Raw genomic sequence first — 18,736 nt, forward strand, 5'->3', positions numbered from 1 at the left:
GCACAATGCAGGAATCGGGAGACAGATGTAAGAACAGCCTACCGTCCTGCATCGACATTATTAACTAATGTTAAGTTGAAATTGAAATTTCAATCCGTTTATATAAAAGAATCGCAGTGTGATATTTGCCAAAAAATCGAATCCACTGCATCTTGGGGCGTGTCGAGATTGTATAAAACACTGCAAAAGTTAGAACCGTATTTTAAAAGTCCTGGCACATTTCTACTTCACAATTGTGTTTTAAAGCAGACCTTGCAGTTTTCACATGTAAATATGCATGGCAATAGTCTGTGCTTCCCTTGTAGACAGATATTAGACAAATTTTATTTGACTTTGAGCCACTTTGCATGCAGAATAAAATAAAATGTAGCGCCTACTTGGAAGTACAAAATGAATCCGACACAATCTAAAACATGCACTGGCACAGTCGATCAATACATAACACATCCACAAACATATCAAGTAAGATGTAGCACCCTGACACTCAACACCCTAAAAGAATCTGTCATGGCAACAGTCTATACAAAATAAATATATGGATATAGTGTTTGTGCGACATGTGTGATCTTTGGTGAAAAAATCAAATACCCACATACAAACTTCACATTGCATGCATTTGAAATATTTCATCAACTTTATCGGCACTGTCAATCTGAGACAAGGCATTGTGCGTGAGCAAATATGACACATCACAAAACAAAAAGTACCCCAAAAGTGCAGTCAGGGTTTATTTAATGTTTATTTTAATGTTTGGAACAGCAATAAGGGCTGCGGGTTCCAAGCTTCAATATTGAAGTGTCTGAATGATTGTGTAGTGGCACTATAAACACTCACAAAACCCTTTACACATTTTCAACTTCTTTCTAAGCGCTGTAGTCAAAATTTCAAAAACAGTTCTAGAACATAAGCTCTGGATATCACACACACACAGAAATAGAATCCGACGCTATCATCATCTATGCGCTTTCCTAGCCGACATGCAAAATCACTGAGCATTCTAAGCAAACTATACATTTGCAAACACATCATTAAAAGCACATAGCTGTTTAGTTAAAAAATGCACAGCCCGTCTCAGAAAGGGCCTGTCTCAGAAAGAGCCTGCCTCATGGCCTGTCTCAAAAAGACCTGCCTATCGATAGAGTGAAAAAAGCTTTATCAAACTTGAATAAAACCTCATTAATTGTAAAAACTACAGAAACAATACATTAAAGTATTGAACAACTGTTCTAGAACACAAGTTCCACGCATAGAAATCTGGCGCACCCAACATCTATGTGCTATCCTAGCCGACATGCAAAACCACAGAGCATTCTAAGCAAACTATACATTTGCAAACATGTCATTAAAAACAGATAGCTGTTTTAGCTGTTTAGTTTAAAAATGCACAGCCTGTCTCAAAAAGGGACTGTCTCAGAAAAGCTCTGTCTCATGGCCTGCCTCAAAAAGGCCTGCCTATTGATAAATACAGTAAAGAAAAAAACCTTTTAAAGCTTGAATAAAACCACACAAATTGTAAAAACCACAAAAATAATACATTAAAGTATTGAAATACCCCCCAAAATCACATTCATTTCTGCTGTTGTTGAAATAAACCTCTTTAAAAACAGCAGGCCCAGATTCTATTACCAGACTGTGCAGGCGTTCGCCCACTATTTACAGACACCTGATCAAATCCAGCTGAGAAGAAAGGCACCCCGGGCAGAGTTGCAATCACCACTTCCAAATCAATTAGTTGCCACTGCAGGGTGTCATCATGCAGGTCTTCTAACACTGGGGTTGACACTACCCCTGCTGCAGTCAGAGAACCCCTTTTAAAGGGATAGAAGCTCAATGTTGTTTAATTATCAACAATGCACAGATTTATGTATTTCTTTTTACTTTGCAGAAATGGTTTTTTATCAACAAACCAGAACAATCAATTTCATGCATACTGCTTCCTATGTGTTATAACAACATCTAAAAATAACCTCACCCCTGCAGATGCTTCCTGGGACCAATGCCATTTTTCTTATCAACAAAAGCAGGGCATGTTATTTCCCGGATACTTGGTAAAATAAGTTCAGCCAGCAGATGCCTACTGTGCCGGCCTTCAGTCATAAGTTAAAAATAGCCTTGCTAACGACCCTTAGTTTTAGTTGTTAAACATTGTTCATGTGTATTCACATGGACTGTTTGTCTATACAACTGGCACAAACACCCTGTATTCCTGCAATCTAAATATAAGCCCCATCTGTGCTTTCTGCTAATGTGGCTAGAATACCCCTCTGAGTCACCACATTCCCAGTATTCCCCATGTCTTGTCGTAATAGTAAACCTCTGCAGTGTTGATTCACATCTCTTTGGTGGGTCACAGAGGGACACATCCATACCGCGCATGAAATGCTGTAGACCCCTTGGAAACAATAGTTTGACTTTTGTACGGACTCTGGGAAGCACACTTTACCTATACATTAAACTGCTTTTCATTATTTATACTCTGTATCAAAGCCAGTTCAAATAAGATTGGTGTGTATTTGTATATCAAAATATTTTATATCAACATTTTCAGGAAAGTTTAAATAAAAATGTAATTTTTATATAAATGTCTATATCGAAAAAGATGTTTGATATTATTTTTAATATAAATGCCTGTATCAAAATATATGATTTGTAATATTATTTTTCATATACAATTCAATGTCAAAAATATGATTTTTAATATTGATTTGTATATAAATGTATAGATCATTTTTTTTTTTATATTTGTTATATACATGTTTATATTAAAAAGATATCATTTTCTGCTTCCTATAAAGTTTATATAAAAAGTATTGGGGTTCAATAAAATTGTTATCAAAAACTTTGGAGGGCTTATGCTTTTGATATACAATTTATATCCGCTTCCTATCACCCCATTTACAGTCCCTGTCTTCAGAGCTCACTTCGCTCTCAGTGCTCGATCAAGTAACATCGTCGAGCGACACTCCCATCTATATATAGATTTTATATGTTTATGTTTAATCATTTATAATGCGCACCGCGGTACCCGAAGGCTTAGGGGCGCAGAACAACAACAACAACAATCAATACAAACGGAGATGTATAAATAACAAAAACAAACAACACGAAATATGGAGCATGCACAGGAACAGTAAGAACATCAGAGAATTAGATTACAAATGGAGGATCCTCTGGGAATGTATTTACACTTTCTTAAAAAAGCAGGTAGCGTACTAGACCCACAACCCACTAATATGCATACATTATTTGAATGTGTGCACCACTCTTTAATCTCCAACCTGCAGATAAACTTCAGGTCAGGTAATCTGACCACACCCGGCCCAGTTCTCTGCCTTAGCCAGGCAAGCACCTTATAGCGCAAGGCTTCTCTGCGCTCCGGATCATCAAAATTGCAGATATCGGAAATAACAAAATGTCTCTTGTCCATAACAAAGTCATGCAAGCTCTTGTCATCTATTTTAGGCATTTGACCCTTTCTTTAGCTTAGATTCTGCGACGATCCAGCCTTGGGAATGGCATTCATTGGTAAAAGTTGTCTAATCCCTTTTTGACCCAATTTCTGAGCAAATGCCGAGGCGGGAGGAGATGGTTCCGGTGCTGGGCCTGTAATGCTAGTATACTTTTGTTGGTAACCACAATAGGCACACTAGGCGCCACAGACTCTCTAATGGGGAGATCAGTTTGTAACGACTGTTCCAGCAACTCACTGTGTATGTTAACTTGACAGTTGTTGCCCTGTTTGAATGATTGGATCTCAGCAACATGACTAAGGGGCTCATTAGTTTGTGAAGCAGTATTGACTCTCGATGAGCGCAAATCTGCCACCCAATTATTGAGTGAGTCTGCCAATAATCCGAGATCAAAAGGGCGTGTGCATTAGAGTAACTCTTTCACAATACTGGCCATGAGATCTGGCCATTGAGCAAGAACTGATTGATCTAGTTGAGTGATGTTAGGTCTAGCCCCCTCTTGTGAGGCATCATTAGAAGGCATAGAAACATCCTTAAGTTTCTCAGACCCCTCTGGGGATTAGGAGACAACAGAAATAGGGGTAGGCTTTAATATGTCACGGTTGTCAACCCCTGGGATACTTCCACTGTGCCACTGAGTAAAGGTCTAAACTGCCACTGAGTGAAGGTCTCCTAATAAAACACATCATGGAGTCAACAGGCACTTGAAGAATAGTGTCCATGCAATTCAGAGGCAGTATACTTTATATTTCTTTGAACAGTCACAGAAAATTGAGAGTTCTCCTCATGAAAGCACACCATGTAATAAGTCAGCATTAGTGAATAATGTCCTCACTCCTGCATGTGATCTGGTACTTTAATTAGATTTTCATGGAAGAGAAAACTCCTTGCAGTTACATACTGTGGCCACGCATACTGCACCTTTAAAAATTAGAAAGAAGTTTGTTGTGACCGTATAATGTTACTGCAGCTGTCTGCAGTTCAAACTTGTCCCGCGCACACTGCGCTTTTAAAAATTGAGTTCATTATATACATAGAACAAACGGATAATGTCAGATAACAGCACACTGTCACAGCGCAATCCGGGAGCAAGAAAATAGAATAATTACTCCAGCACCGGAAAAAAGAAGTGTGAAACGCTTACCTTGCTTAGGGAAGGAAATCCCAAACCTCACCTCAAGAGACACGTTGTTGCTGACGTATCCTCAGCCCGGAAATTCAACACCTCTATTTGAAAACAGCTGATCGCAAAGCTGCAGTTAATCTCCCACGTGTCACTGGGGCTGCGAAAGAAGAAGCATCTGAACAAGGTAAGCAAACAGGCCATTAGAGAGTTTCCTTGCGATCCACTCAACAAAAACAACACGCGAACACATGTGCACTGGAAAGTGAGAAGAATGAACCCCTAAGGAACCAGATATACTTCCTAGAAGTTATTTCCAAGGAAGAGGATAGTCTTTTAACTATGAAAAGCTGAATTAGCAAGTCTGACACACTGTACTTCAATGGAGACTTTATCTTCTCAGAGTGAATCTTGTCTTGAATTCCTTTTCTTCAGGAAACTGATGATTTCTCTTGAACACCTAGGCCCAAACGTCAGGAGCAAACAAAAACATGACCTGCATACATGGAATCTCAAATGAAAGGCAGTTTAGAATGCCTGACCCAGTCCTTTGTTTTCCCTTCCACCAATCACAACTCCTGTTCCTTCCCTCCATCTCGACTTGGGCTCCAACCAGCTTTCTGAAAACTAAAGTTAAGGCCCAAACCACTCCAAGATAACTGATAATAGCAAATAATAAACATTATAAACTCACTACAATGACAACAAAGCACCAGACAGGTTTTAGTGTCTATTTTACCAGGGACCTGACAGCGTGAAGATAGGCAAGAGGGTTAATAGAAGATGAAAGGGAGGGGGAGTGGAGGAAGACAGGTTGGAAATGTTCTAGTCAGATAGATTGGAGTACAGTGCAGGACCAATTTTTGTAGGTTGTATAGACCCTAGCCCCAGAAGGACTTGGTCATAATACAAAGCATTTGGAACTTTATTCTGGTTGCCACAGTGAGCCAATGAAATGAGAAATGATGTTTGCATGTAGTGCATTGAGCTCTTATAAAAGGGTATGCATGCAGCTGTCTCAGAAAAAGTCACAAACCATCCCATAATTAACATTTCGCTAGAGCACCAATCTGTTTTTAAAAAAAAGCTGCATTCGAAGCACTGGGTACCAATGTCCTGGATATTACCAGAGAACATCTGCACAGTTGGGGGATTAGGCACATTTCCTGCACTCCCCATCAAGGATCTGCCACCTGTTTGGAGTGGTGGGAGGGCAAAGGACTTTCAGACTCTGAGCCTGGTCTATCCCCTGGCCATAGATTTTCAGCAATATCGTTTGTGAAACTGATTATTTGTGTTTTGACGTTGCAAAAGGTGATATCATTTAACAACTTGTTTCTAGACGACTCAGGTAAGAAAGACTTTAAAGAATGACTAACTAGGGCAGGGTTTGAGCCTTGCTTAAAGCTGATATGAGAGAAGCCAACAATTGAGTCAAATCAGACCCATGTCCCTCTTCTTCTGAAATGCTTCAAATCAGTGGGCTAGTGAACAAGGACTACAGTGTGCTGCATATCCCCATGGTGTAAAATAGTACAAATTCTTTGTGTACACGTTCATGCCTTGTTGTATTTTGATCAGCTTATTGTGACAGTGAAAGTCGCTATTCTGTAATTAATAAGTGCCTTAGTGGAACAAATGTGGTCAGTTGCTTGCATGAACACAGTAAGTAAATTGTACAACTAATGTTTTCCCTTCTATCCTTCTGTGTCTTTTACGGACCCACTGTGTCTCTACATCCTTTAGTTTTTCTCTGTATTTTCCTTTTTGTATCTTGGTCCTTTCATTGCTTCCCTTAACTGCTTTGTTTGTGTCACATTTCCCTGCTTCTTTCTCCCCTGCCAATGTTTTTGCTGTTCCTCTACTGACTCTGTAACAGTCACTTTGCAGACCTATTTGTTATGGTCTGCCATTTCTTGTTCCCTTGCTTCTACATCATCTATTTCCCACATGTTTGCCTCCCTGTTCTGCCTCAATGATGGTGAATACTTGGTCATCTTTTCCCTTTCTCAGCACTTTGTATTTCATTTTGTACCAGGACTACTCTCTCTTTACCCCATTGTATTTTGCTGTCTCTCCACCCTCAGTCTGTCTCTTCATCCTGGCTCCACACTGCTTTCCTTGTTGACTATTCTCTTTCCCTATCTCCGAGTCTCTCTCACCATTCTTTCTGCCCCTTGAGGGTGCATTTCCTGCCCTCTCCATTTTATTCCGTCATGTCTGTCCCCATCTGGTCCTTTCTTTTGCCATCTCTATTATTGGACATTGTAATTCCAGACTTTCTTTCTTCCACTCCAAACTTGTATGCTTATCTCTTTTCCGCTGTCGCTTTCGACACACTAATTAGCACCCTGCCCAATCTGTCTCTTTTCATGTGTCTCACTCTCCATTTCCTTGATGTCTCTGCATACTGTCTCACTTCCGGCGAATATTTCTCTATGTATCTACTTCACATTCATTTCTCCAGTTCCATGTGTCTTCCCCTACCTACCTCGCCTTCTGGTCTCAGCTTTGTAGCTATGCTACTTTCACATCTCCTGCCTGCAACTCAGCTTTTGTGTGAGTTGCGTTTTCATGCTGCTCTCTCATCCTCTATCCTTTCCAACATCTTCCACTTTCATACACCTTCTATTCTCAGCATCTCTATATGCTAGTTGCGTTCCCCCACAGTTCTTTGCCTGCAGATTCTCTTCCCCTTCTGTTCCTTGCTCTTAGTGCCTCTCACTAACTGAACACTGTCTCCATGCTGCCCTCATGTCACAGTCTCTCTCCTTTCTTTTCCCAACTTGTTTATTCCTACTGTCTTCGTACTGTCTCTCACCCAGAGGTTCTGACCTACAGTCTGAGTCTCTGTCTCCAAGTACTGTCTATCATGCCTTCCCACCCACAGTCTTTGTGCTTCTCTCTGTATGTTCAACCTCTGTGTCTGAGTGCCACCTTCATGTTGCCCTCCTGACTGTCTCTTTTTTTATCTCCCCATATTCTCATATGAATAGGTTTACTCTCTGTTCTGCCTGCTTGTCTGCGATCTCTCTCTCCTTTTTCTGTCTCCTCTTTCTCTCTCTCCACGATGCCCTCTTGCTTCTCCCTTTCTCCCGTCCCTCTTCTTTATCTCCACTATCACTTTCTTTCTCTTTACTCCACCCAGTCTCCACCTCGCTCTCCTTGTTGTCCCTCTCCCTACTGTATCATAATTGGACAAAGGTCTAAAGAAAGCTTTTAACCCCCTTTGTCTCCCTGTTTTTGTGTCTTGTCTCTCTTTGCAGCATGACACTGCGAGGTTCCTTCATTCTCCTTCTGTTTATTAGCACTACTTGGCTTTTTGGCCTTCTGGCTGTCAACAACAGTGTCCTGGCTTTCCACTACCTCTATGCTATCCTCTGCAGTCTGCAGGTAATATTCCTCTGGGCCAACCATATAGCCATGTTCTGTCTGTTCACCACCTGTACTCAGTCTTGTGCTGTCTGGTCCCAGCCTGCAGGACAATGACCAGCTCATGCATTTGATTTGCCTTTTCTTACTCCTCCTGTCATCAGTCTCAGTGCCCGGCCCATGGGCCTTTAGGAAAATCGATTTGTTTAGAATCAGAGTTGTGATACTACACTGCTTCTTTTGTATCGCTGAGTGACCAGCTGAATCATTTCTAGCTTGAGCAATCTGATCATTGTTGGGCTTCCTTGTGGGGCAGACAGCGCCACACATTCAGTTTTCCAAAGTGCCCATCACTATGAAGGCTCCTAAGGTCATGAAACCCTCTGGATTAATTGATACAGCCTCTTGGCATTTCTGATCCTATCTTGTAGGTTTCAGGTGGTCCAGCCTGCATCCAACAGTATGAATCAAGCGGTGCATTCAAGATGTCTTTGCCATCAGTTGTTCTGAACTTTGCATGTTCTGTCTGTGAATAATAGTTCAGTGCTTGTTCTTGCAGTTCTTCACAGGCTAAAGGAACCTTTTTTGGTCATAAGTAATGATGCACAGTGCATGTGAGTGGATAATAAAGAAATTATCGAATAAGCTATCCATTTGGTATCTGAGCAAGATTCCAAGTAAACTTCTTGGCAGCTCAATTTTGCTCCTAAATAACATGACAGTGGGAACATTTTATGGATTACCTTTGCCTTCCCGTGCCCTCTATTGATGTTGACTTCTTTGCTAACAAAGCAACTTTAAAAAATGTTTTCTGGTTTCTTTCTAATGTTAATGTACATTCTTCCTCAAAGCCGTTACTTCCTCCTTGGCCTATCCCTTTTCCTGTTCTACACATCCTTCAAAATCCACGTCACCTGTAGCGTATTTCGTTACTCAGCAACTGTGCTTCTGGAGTTTGCAACATTTCTGCCACCAGTACGGCAGAAAGAGTCACATAAATTGGTTGGTAGATGTTCAGTGAGAAGTATGTTGGGAGCTGGGTTGAGGGCTGGAAAGATGCCTAGGTCCAATCACGATTCAGGATTTTCATATGTGGACAATGAGAGTGTAGGTCTGAGTGCTAGGCTTGAAAATGGTAAGAGGTGGCAGGGATGGAGAGCAGATGGACAAGGAGGTTGGCTTGGGCATAGGTTGGGTATATGAGACTGCTCAGAAGTATATACACTTAATGAGAGAGTAGAAGTAGATTTCCTGCAATGGACAGGGGGAGGGCTCCAGTGCCGGTGTGTGATGCAGAGTTGAAGCATTTGAAAAGCAGTTAATCCCTCCCTGAATCAAAAACCCCATAAGTGACGGGAAGTTTTTGAATTAATCTGAACCACTGGCACTGCTCTGGGCAACCACCGTTTTGTAGGTCTGCGCCATTGCAGAAGGGATCCAGCTATATGCAAATCAGTCACGTACTGCCACCAATGGGAGCAGCCCTGTCCGAACTGCTAGGCCAGGTCCCCTCTGCATGGAAACTGAAGTAAACCCAGACAGGTTTCAGCCTTCTTGGGCCTCATCGGTGAGATGCAGCTTGGTTCCCTATGGTGCAGTGAGCAAGGCACCCACATCTGGCCATACCCTCTCTCACATAGGGAGACAAACAACAATCGAAAAGGTGATGGGTGGAAGGTTTTGAATTAATCTGAACCACTGGCACTGCTCTGGGCAACCTTCCACACGACAGCGTTTTAGCCCAACTGCGTCCTTGCAAAAGGGGTCTAGCCATATGCAAATCAGTCAGGTACTGCCACCAATGGGAGCAGCAGTGCCCGAACTGCTAGGCCCAGACGTGGGTTCTGTGCCTGCTGGGCATAGAGACCCAAGCTACTCTTCACAGATGATGCCCATTGAGGCCGAAACATGTCTGGGGATGACTGTCCTCTTGTGCAGAAACGATGTGACCAAGCAGTTCAGGCTGGACTGCCCCTTTGGGGGTGGGACCAAGGCTGATTTGCATACGGTCTTTCCCCTTTTGAAATGGCTTGGCAGGCGATGGTCTGGAGGGTTGCCCAGAGCAATGCTAGAGGTTAAGATTAATTCAAAACCTTCCAGCCATTACCTCTTTTGTTTTGCTCTAATCCCTCCCTGAATCTCACAACTAGAAGTGGGGTAGTAGAATGTCAAAGTGCAGTGCAAAATAAATGGATAATAAAATAAATGCATGATGATGTAATTCTGGACATGGCATCTACAATGTTTCCTGTTAATATTTCAGCTAGTTTTCTTGAGCAGGTTACTGACTATGTATTGTTTTAAAGAGGATCATTCATTGAATAATTGTATTCATAATCTGCAAAAGATCCTTTGGCCCCCGCCAATAATGCTCAAACCTGCATAACACTTCTGCTTGTCCTTTTCTTTGTGAGTACCACTATACCTGGCAGCACCCTGCAGCATCACTTATTGTCATATGACCAGAGCTTCTATCTCGATCACTATGTTGAGCCTTGAAATGCCTTGTGGCTAAGGCAGTAGCCTTTGGCTCCCTAGATGTTTTGGACTACAATTCCTATCAGTTCTAGCCGGCAAAGTCAAATTAGAGGACTCATGAGAGTTGCAGTCCCAGACATCTGGAGAGTCAAATGATATGGGATGCCTGGTTTAAGGGAGATAAACGTTTATGTTGAGCATCCAGGATTTGCAAAGATATGAGCATGGGTAATAAGAAGGCCTCAGGGATCAGGTGCGTGTGTTGGACTATATCAGAGGTCTGCAACCTTTGGCTCCCCAGAGGTTTTGGACACTACTGCCTTCATACTCAGCCAACATATTAAATGGGGTGTGGTCATGGTAGTTGTTGTCCAAAACATCTGGAGAGCTACAGGTTGCAGACCCTCGGTCGAGATCTGAGAATTTCTTCCCTTTGTTTGGTACAAACAATACACTTCCTTGATTTATGATTCCAATAACGAGTGGACACATTAAATCCTATTTACAGAAATAAGATCACTGAGATGTAACCTTTCCTTTCTGTAATGTCCATCTTCTCCTTACTGTTATCTTATAGGGATTAGCAGTGCTGCTTATGTTCTGTGTTTTAAACAAAGAGGTCCAGGACGCCTGGAAACTAGCATGTCTTGGAAAGAAAAGTCCTGGGGAGGAAGCTGCCAGGCCAGCTCAGAAGATGGTAAGATGGCAATCTTTTTCCAAATAAAATGTTGATTGACCTTTTGGATTGGAGGTTTTTTCCATACTTTTTTTTTGCATATTACATTTTTTTCAGTTTGTAAGGGGTGCTTGGTGAAGGAAACCACAGCGCCAATTTGTTTGGCACAGTAGGGTTCACACAGTGTTCCTATTTTGAATCCCTGATAGAATGATCAATATTAATAATAGTCAAAAGAAGGCATTTTGCTTCACGAGTAGCCATGTTTTCAACTGCTAACAAACAAGCGTCATATATTGTAAATCAACAGGAGGAGTTACACCTTGTGCAGCCTGATGATGGCCCTCTTAGATACAGTGATTGTGGGCAGAATAATTTACTTTATGCACAGAGACCACAAGGCAGAATCTTGAGGAATGGAAGGAAGACTCTGTGCCGCTGTTGGCAACCATACACATGAACACTTTTTGGGCTCCACAATTTCAGTGTGGAGGCTTATCCTTATTTTGGTACCATTTAATGGGTGACCTCAGAGGACAAATTTCACAGGAGGTTCCTCATAGCATATGGGGGCTTCTGTCCTTAGGCATGGGGTGTATGGGACTGCTGCCCATTTCAGAGATGCTTTTGTTGTTTCAAAGGAACTTGGGGCCACATTTCAGAGAGGAACTATTTTTTCTTTTATTGACCTTCATAAGAAGTGTGTGGTCCCCGAGTCGTAGATCACTTGATGATTCTTTAAGAACGATAGAATATTCATAGAAGAGATTTAAAAACACTGAACTTCATCCATACTAGAGAGTTTTATATGGTTTAGTTCACGGGGTATCCCGGGTTGGTTTCTGGGATATCCTTAGTTATAAAATGGTCGACCGGTTTCGATGAAAAATATTGATCATCTTCTTCAGGACCGTGATTTTGGCTTGTCTCAATGAGATCAAGGGTTGGGGAGGGTCGCAGGCACCTTCATCCCATTTACCTTGTATATAGGCGCTGTCAGCCGGGTCTTAGGAAGTTTTTTGGCTTAGGTCATGTGTATCCCGAGTCCTTTTTTTAGGTCAAATGCGCAGACCTTTAAATATGCTTGTCAGAGGCTTGTGATATCTGCTCCACTTTCTTCTGTCTAAAACCTCTTCCACACAAATGGCCTTCCTAACCAAGTCTGTCCCGAGAAGCTCCCTTCAATGAGTGAGTACCATCCACCCAGGGGCGTTTTCAGTGCCGTGGCTTTTCGTCACAATGGTCTCGATTAACAAAGACTTGCACTGGAGCCTCTCGCGAGACGCCATGAGCATGTCCGTTGAGGTAGAAACGCCAACTCTGTACAACAACTTATTCAACCATAAAATTTGAAGAGTAAACACTCACTCCATACCACCACAAATCCAACCTTAACACTCAAGTGAACTATCGTATTGATGTAACCTGCCTAACTGTCAAAGTAAGTGTTAAGGTTGGATTTGTAGTGGTATGGAGTGCATGTTTATACTTGGAGTTTCATAGTTGAATTGGGAGAGGTATAGAGGGAGTGTGTGTACCTTAAAGTTGTTATTTCTACTCATATGCACATACGGCATACACCTGAACCGCATATGCCACATACATGTTTGTAGACTTTCCTTTTTGTTAGAGTAACCATAACTCTTTTTTAAAAGTATTTTTATTTTCAATTTTATTTCTGTTATTTTTTGTGGGGAGTATGCCTCATAGCGTATACGTGGATGCTGTATATAAGTGTTTGTCATATAATTGTATGTTGTATAAGTTTATGCCATATGAGTGGATGCCCTGTATATATAGCGTAGGATTTCTTTGTGCATAGCTGTATCACATATGAGTGTACTGAATTTCATAGGGCATATGCTGGATTGGCGTGTAGTGTGAGTTTATGGCATATGTATTATGTCATATGTGCTTATGTCGTGTGTATGGCATATGAATGTAGTGCGCATGAGTATTTACGGACCATCTGACATAGTTGTGTGTGGCATAGGCGTGTCAGGTGTGTGCTATATGGGCATGTGAGTGTATCTTGTGTGTGTATGGCAAATGAGTGTATAGCATATGAGTATATGATATATGTGTTGGTTTTATGAGTGTATGTTATGTCCGTGGCGTATGAGTGTTTGTTTTGTCAGTGTGTTGCATATGACAGTCTAACGTATGAGTTTTGTGCATATTGCGTGTCAGTGTATGTTGTGTGAGCGTTTAGCAGAAGAGTGTAGTGTAAGTGTGTAGCATAAAATGTATGGCCTACAAGCACATGGCGTAAGCGTGCGTGTTGTAAGCAAGTTTTCAGTAAGTGTGTGTGGCGTAAGAGCATGTGGCATCAGACTGTGTGTCATAATAGCTTGTGTGTATGTTTGGTGTAAGGTGTATGAGTGTTTAGAGTGTAATAGCCTCATTTTCAGGGAGGCGGTGCATTAAATGAAAGTATCAAAATGCTATTACGTCTACATTTAACGTGCTGCCTCATTCTACTGCACTGACAAGATAGAGGAGGTGCACAGAGCGGAGATAAGATCTCAGCCATGCTCACCTCCTCTGTCTCGAGGGTGTGCTTCGTTGTACGCCTGCATCTGCGTTGGTTTTGCACCTGGTAAAGCCAGGCAAATTCTATAGGAATCCATTGTAAACACTGCCTGCAAAGCGTATTGGCAGGCTGAGTGTACATTTCCAAAAGCATTGTGTACATTTCTACTACAACTCACTCAACCTAGCCCAGCCACTATACCTCCTATGACGACTTCAGTCACTCCAGAATTCTGTGGCGCGTGTGGTGTCCCAGGTCTCATTTCTTCCAACATTTCTCTTATTTTTTACCAACTTCACTGGCTCCATTTGAGAAACGTGTCCAGTTTAAATCCCTATGCTTGGTACACAGGGCGTTTCACGTACTGGGGCCGAGTATCTGCAACAAACGTTTTGTCAGTATGTCCCCAGCTCTCAGGATAACACAGTTATTGCAGTTCGTAAGTTACGGCTCTCCTGTGTTGGTGGTTGTGCTTTTCCTGTAGTGGCCACCAAGCGCTGGAACTCAATGCCTCGTGAGGTGTGGGTCATGGAGAATCCTTTAGCTTTTCATCAAAACATAATGACCCTCCTCTTTTAGTTGAGGTCAGCTGATGGTCTCTTTTTGCTTTGCTGGTTTATAGCGCCATGGTGCCTTTGTGCACGCTCAATAAATGCTAAATCAAATCACGAGACGGAGTGGAAAAATGAAAGAGTACAAGTGAGTATGCGTCACTTTTAGTCTTTCCTTGTCCATTCCACTTGATGGACATTTCAAACTTTATGCAGGGGAATCACCAGCACAAAAGTGATAACTTTGGTGGTCCCCTGCATGCAATTTACGATGTTTTGAAAAAAAGGGTGAATTCATTTGGCGTATAAGTAGTCTTTGAGTTTTTGGTGAAAAGCTTTATGAAATGCACATTTCTATACATATGACAACTTACTCGAAGTAAGATTTGACTTTAGTGTGACATTTCATAAGTATAGGAGAATAGGAGTTTTACCTTTTATACATGTAAACAATTTGCATGTCAGTCTATGAGTTTTCATATATATGTATATATCAGAGTAAATGTTCGAAAAATACAGATTCTATACGTACTATAAGGGATCAAGAGTAAGACTCAGACACACAAAGTGGCACATTGGGTATTGGCTATAGACTTTTATTTATCAAAAAGAAAAAGAGGGCTGGGGGAAATCCTATCTATCCCTACTTCTAAGAGGGGTTTCCCTGCCTCAACAAAACTAAGGAATGTCTATGTCAGGATATTAAACAAAAAATCTTGCCCTGTGTCCAAACCCTAAACTGACCCTTACACTTTAAACTTAATACAATGTGCACAAGGGTATTCACATAAGCTATCACTTGTAGCTTCCTTCCAAGTTCCAAAACACAAATGGTTCTAATGTGCAGAAAGGAAAAGAATAACACAGTTCCACCAAGAAAGGGGGTTTCTCGCCCCCTAGATTTCTTCTGGTAATCAAAACGTCACTCAATCCTAGTTCCCTTTCAATTTCTCACAGGTTGTATTTCCATTGGTTTCAAAGGGTTACAGTTCTTCCTTTCTCCTATGACTATTCCTCTTAAAACTCCTGCCATACTCCCTTACCAGGATATTTATGTTTTTCTCATTTATCTTTCAAAAAGTGGCATGCTTACTCCCTTCAATAAACTCATACAATTTTACTTTTCCAAGTTTACTTTGCTTTCCACTTCTGGTGTACTCTCCTGCCAGAAGGTTGCTGTTGCGTATGATTCAAGTTAGCTTTCTTTCTGACTCCTGGTTTACTCTCCTGCCAGGATATCACTGTTTCATAAATGCAATTTCACATTCTTTCTCACTCCTGTGTGTGTGAGTCCAGCCTCACTGTTTGCCTGGTTCACTAAGCTGTCAGGGCTTTTTTCCTCTTCCTCGTCTCAGTACTGTCAGAGCAAATAATATAGTCAGCTGATTGGTTAAGTTGAGCCTTCTTAACTGAGCTACAATTAGTATATTTAGAGGAGAGGACATTGCATAAGTACATTTGAATAGTTTCAGATCTCATTGGTTTAGGCTTTTCAGGGGTGGTTGGTTGTCTTTTCCTCCCGTTCACTATATAGAGTAATTGTTGGGGAAACCTAGGATGTCTTTCTCCACATTACAATAAGCCATACATGTATGTTGTAAAGGTGTATGTGTGTCATGGGGAATTAGGACTGACAGGTTATTTTGGGCCATGGTTTCCCTACCACATCGATACCCTCACCCCGGCCCTTGCCGATTACTGCAACCTCTCCTTTGCCCCAGGATCATTTCCCTCCCCTCTGAAGCACTCCCTTGTGCATCCTCTCCTCAAGAAACCCACAGCTGATCCTTCTTGTCCGGCTAACTATCGCCCAATCTCCATTACTCCCTTTTTGTGTAAGTTTCTGGAAAAGCTGGCCATCTCTCAGCTTAACATTTATTCTGATTCTGTTGGCTCCCTCCATGAACACCAATCTGGCTTCAGAGCTGCCAGTAGCACAGAAACTGCTCTCCTGAATATACACAAAGACCTGCTCTCCAACATTGACTCTAACATTCCCTCTGTCCTTATCCTACTTGAAATCTCCTCTGCTTTCGACACGGTCAACCATACCACCCTGCTCAATCGTCTACGTGACAACCTGGGTATCACCAATCTGGCTCTGGCCTGGCTGACCTCTTTCCTCTCTGATTGACCCTCCCAGGTACAACTTGAGTCTTTCCTATCTTCTATCTCCCTCTCTACTTCTGGTGTTCTCCAGGGGTCTAACCTCTCGCCCTGGCTTTTAAACCAATACCTGGCAACTCTCAGCCTACTGAATTTCCTTTTTCTGCTCACATTTTCAGTGCAATGCTGATGACACCCAACTTATCTTCAGGCTTCCTTCAAGACTGAGATCTTCCTCATTGGTACACCTTCACCATCATTTGCCCTCACTCTCTGGCCGGTCTCTCTTGGCCCTCCTCCTGCTCCTATCTGCGAGGCTAAGAACCTTGTGGTCATCTTTGACTCCTCACTTACCTTCTCCTCACACATCTCTGACGTGTCTAAAAAGTCAAACTTCCTCCTTAAAGGTACTCCTTAAAGGTACTCTACCTTTCCTCTCCTTCCCTCAGAAGCTCACAGTCTCCCAGGCGCTGATTCTCTCTAGGTTGGTCTACTGTAACAGCCTCTTTCTAAATCTACCTGCCTCCACTCTCCGCCTTTTACAACTAATCCAGAACAGAACTGCAAGACTTGTCCTTGGCCTCGAGCCCTGGGATCGTATCTCTCCAGCTCTGAAATCCCTTTATTGGCTCCCAGTGGACTCATGGATTAAATTTAAAACCTGCATTGTCCAGAAGGCTTTCGGGGGCCTGGGCCCAAAATATCTTCAACCATCACTCCGTTAATACCTCCCCTCTCGAGCCCTTCGCTCCTCTACATCTAACTCAGGGTCAGTCGTTTTTCAAAGAAACAAGCTCGGGGTAGATCTCTATCTTCGGCTGGGACCTCCCTTTGGAACAGCCTCCCTGCCACCTTGAAACTTGAGGAGAACCATCTATGTTTCCGGAAGCACCTCAAGACCTCTTCACTTCTGCCTTTGCTCCGGTTCTCCCCTGCTGACTTGCTTTCTCTCTCGGCACTTTGCACCTGGCCACCCTCTGTCCTTTGGGCCCAGGTACCTGCTCACCCTGCCATCCCCCTGCACTGCCTCCGTGCCACCCGTTGCACTGGGGCCTGTATCTGTACCCATACAGTCCCCCACACACGCTTTTTCTACACTTATCAGATACTCCCTACCTGACCTACCTAACCCTTTGCCACTTTTCTGGCTGCACTACTAATGTGTTTCACCCTTATTTATTTATTTTTATTAGACTTATTATTTATTTTGCTCTGTCCTATGTTCTGCACTATCCAATTTCTCCCCCTTCCATGCACTTTCCCCCTGTTTCCCTTCCCCATGCACTTGCACGTTCTCAATGTCACTGGGCCGAGTAAGATCTTTGTTGTTGTTTTTTTTTGTTCTCCCCTGTTCCCCTCCCTTCGCATGGTCACGCTCTGAAACACCTGTGTACGAGCACAATATAAATGAAATATCGTATCATATCATACCTCTCTGTAGTTGGTTTTCGCATATCGGGTTCTCTTGCGGATAGCCAACCGCTGGGTTGGGATCAAATAGCTTCTGTCTCTCCCAGGCATTTAGGAGAAACATCCCTCCAGTGAGTTAGTGGTGGCATTGCTAGATTTGCAACAGTACGTTTGCAGTTCGTACAGAAGATATGCATTCCTTCTGTGCACGTTGTACATGCCTCCTATATGTATGGACATTCACATTAAAGTGAGATCTAAGTTTGATGTGAGTTTTTTTATGGGTAGGAGCAGAATGGGAGTTTTACATTTCGTACATGCATGCAATTTACATCTCCAATACATCTCATAAACATATGAAAACTAATCAATGTCAGTCCTGACTTTTGAAGTGAGTTTTCAAATGTACTTGTGCACATGTATGTAGCGTACATCTCATGCACATATATGTTACAGTCAGTTTAAAGGTTGCATGCATAATATGTAGATAAACCTTAAAACATGACTGTCTCATAGTATGCCAGCTCATTTTCCACACTTTTCATTCCTGATAAAACATGTAGGTGCATTCCAAAAATATTGAAAATGGAAGAAGCCAATTTTAAGGTATTTGGGCCAAAAACGTTTGTTTCCCTTTGTGAAATCCCCATTTTAAAGCTGTTCAAAACATGATGAAAACAACAGGGCTCAAAGTATTACGACGCAGCAGAACAGCAAAAGTTTCTGTGGATACTTTCAGTCTCTAGATAAGGATGCTAGAAGAATTAATACAATGTTGGAGACCCTGTTAAAGGACTCGCTAAAGGGACACAAGCCGGCAGCTTGGGTCAGAGGTAAGAGTGGACACCTTGGACACCTCTTCACTCACTCCAACACTCCGAAGCAATACTTTTTCACCTCACAGTACCTTAGGTTAGAAGAAATGTTTGTGGATGGATCCTCATCTGTGCCGCAGCGACGGACCCGGTCTCCTGATTCCTTGGTCTGTTGATGAAAGGAAGGGCTCTGAATGGGATG

At 42.3% G+C, this 18,736-nt stretch overlaps 1 protein-coding gene across 3 annotated transcripts in view; it reads left to right on the forward strand.

Annotated features, from left to right (window-relative positions):
• The window catches only part of CELSR3 (cadherin EGF LAG seven-pass G-type receptor 3), a 968,624-nt gene that overhangs the window by 837,787 nt on the left and 112,101 nt on the right, over nt 1–18,736 (forward strand). For 2 of the 3 annotated variants that reach the window (XM_069643335.1, XM_069643336.1), the window contains 2 exons: nt 7,860–7,986; nt 11,021–11,140. In XM_069643335.1, coding sequence (XP_069499436.1) covers nt 7,860–7,986; nt 11,021–11,140 — 247 coding nt within the window. Of the gene's footprint in view, nt 1–7,859; nt 7,987–11,020; nt 11,141–18,736 lie in introns of those variants that run through there. The other variant, XM_069643337.1, reaches the window with a different exon arrangement.

The sequence above is a fragment of the Ambystoma mexicanum genome, chromosome 2p (assembly GCF_040938575.1).
Source record: "Ambystoma mexicanum isolate Mex_15411 chromosome 2p, UKY_AmexF1_1, whole genome shotgun sequence".
In the NCBI taxonomy this organism is placed as follows: domain Eukaryota; kingdom Metazoa; phylum Chordata; class Amphibia; order Caudata; family Ambystomatidae; genus Ambystoma; species Ambystoma mexicanum.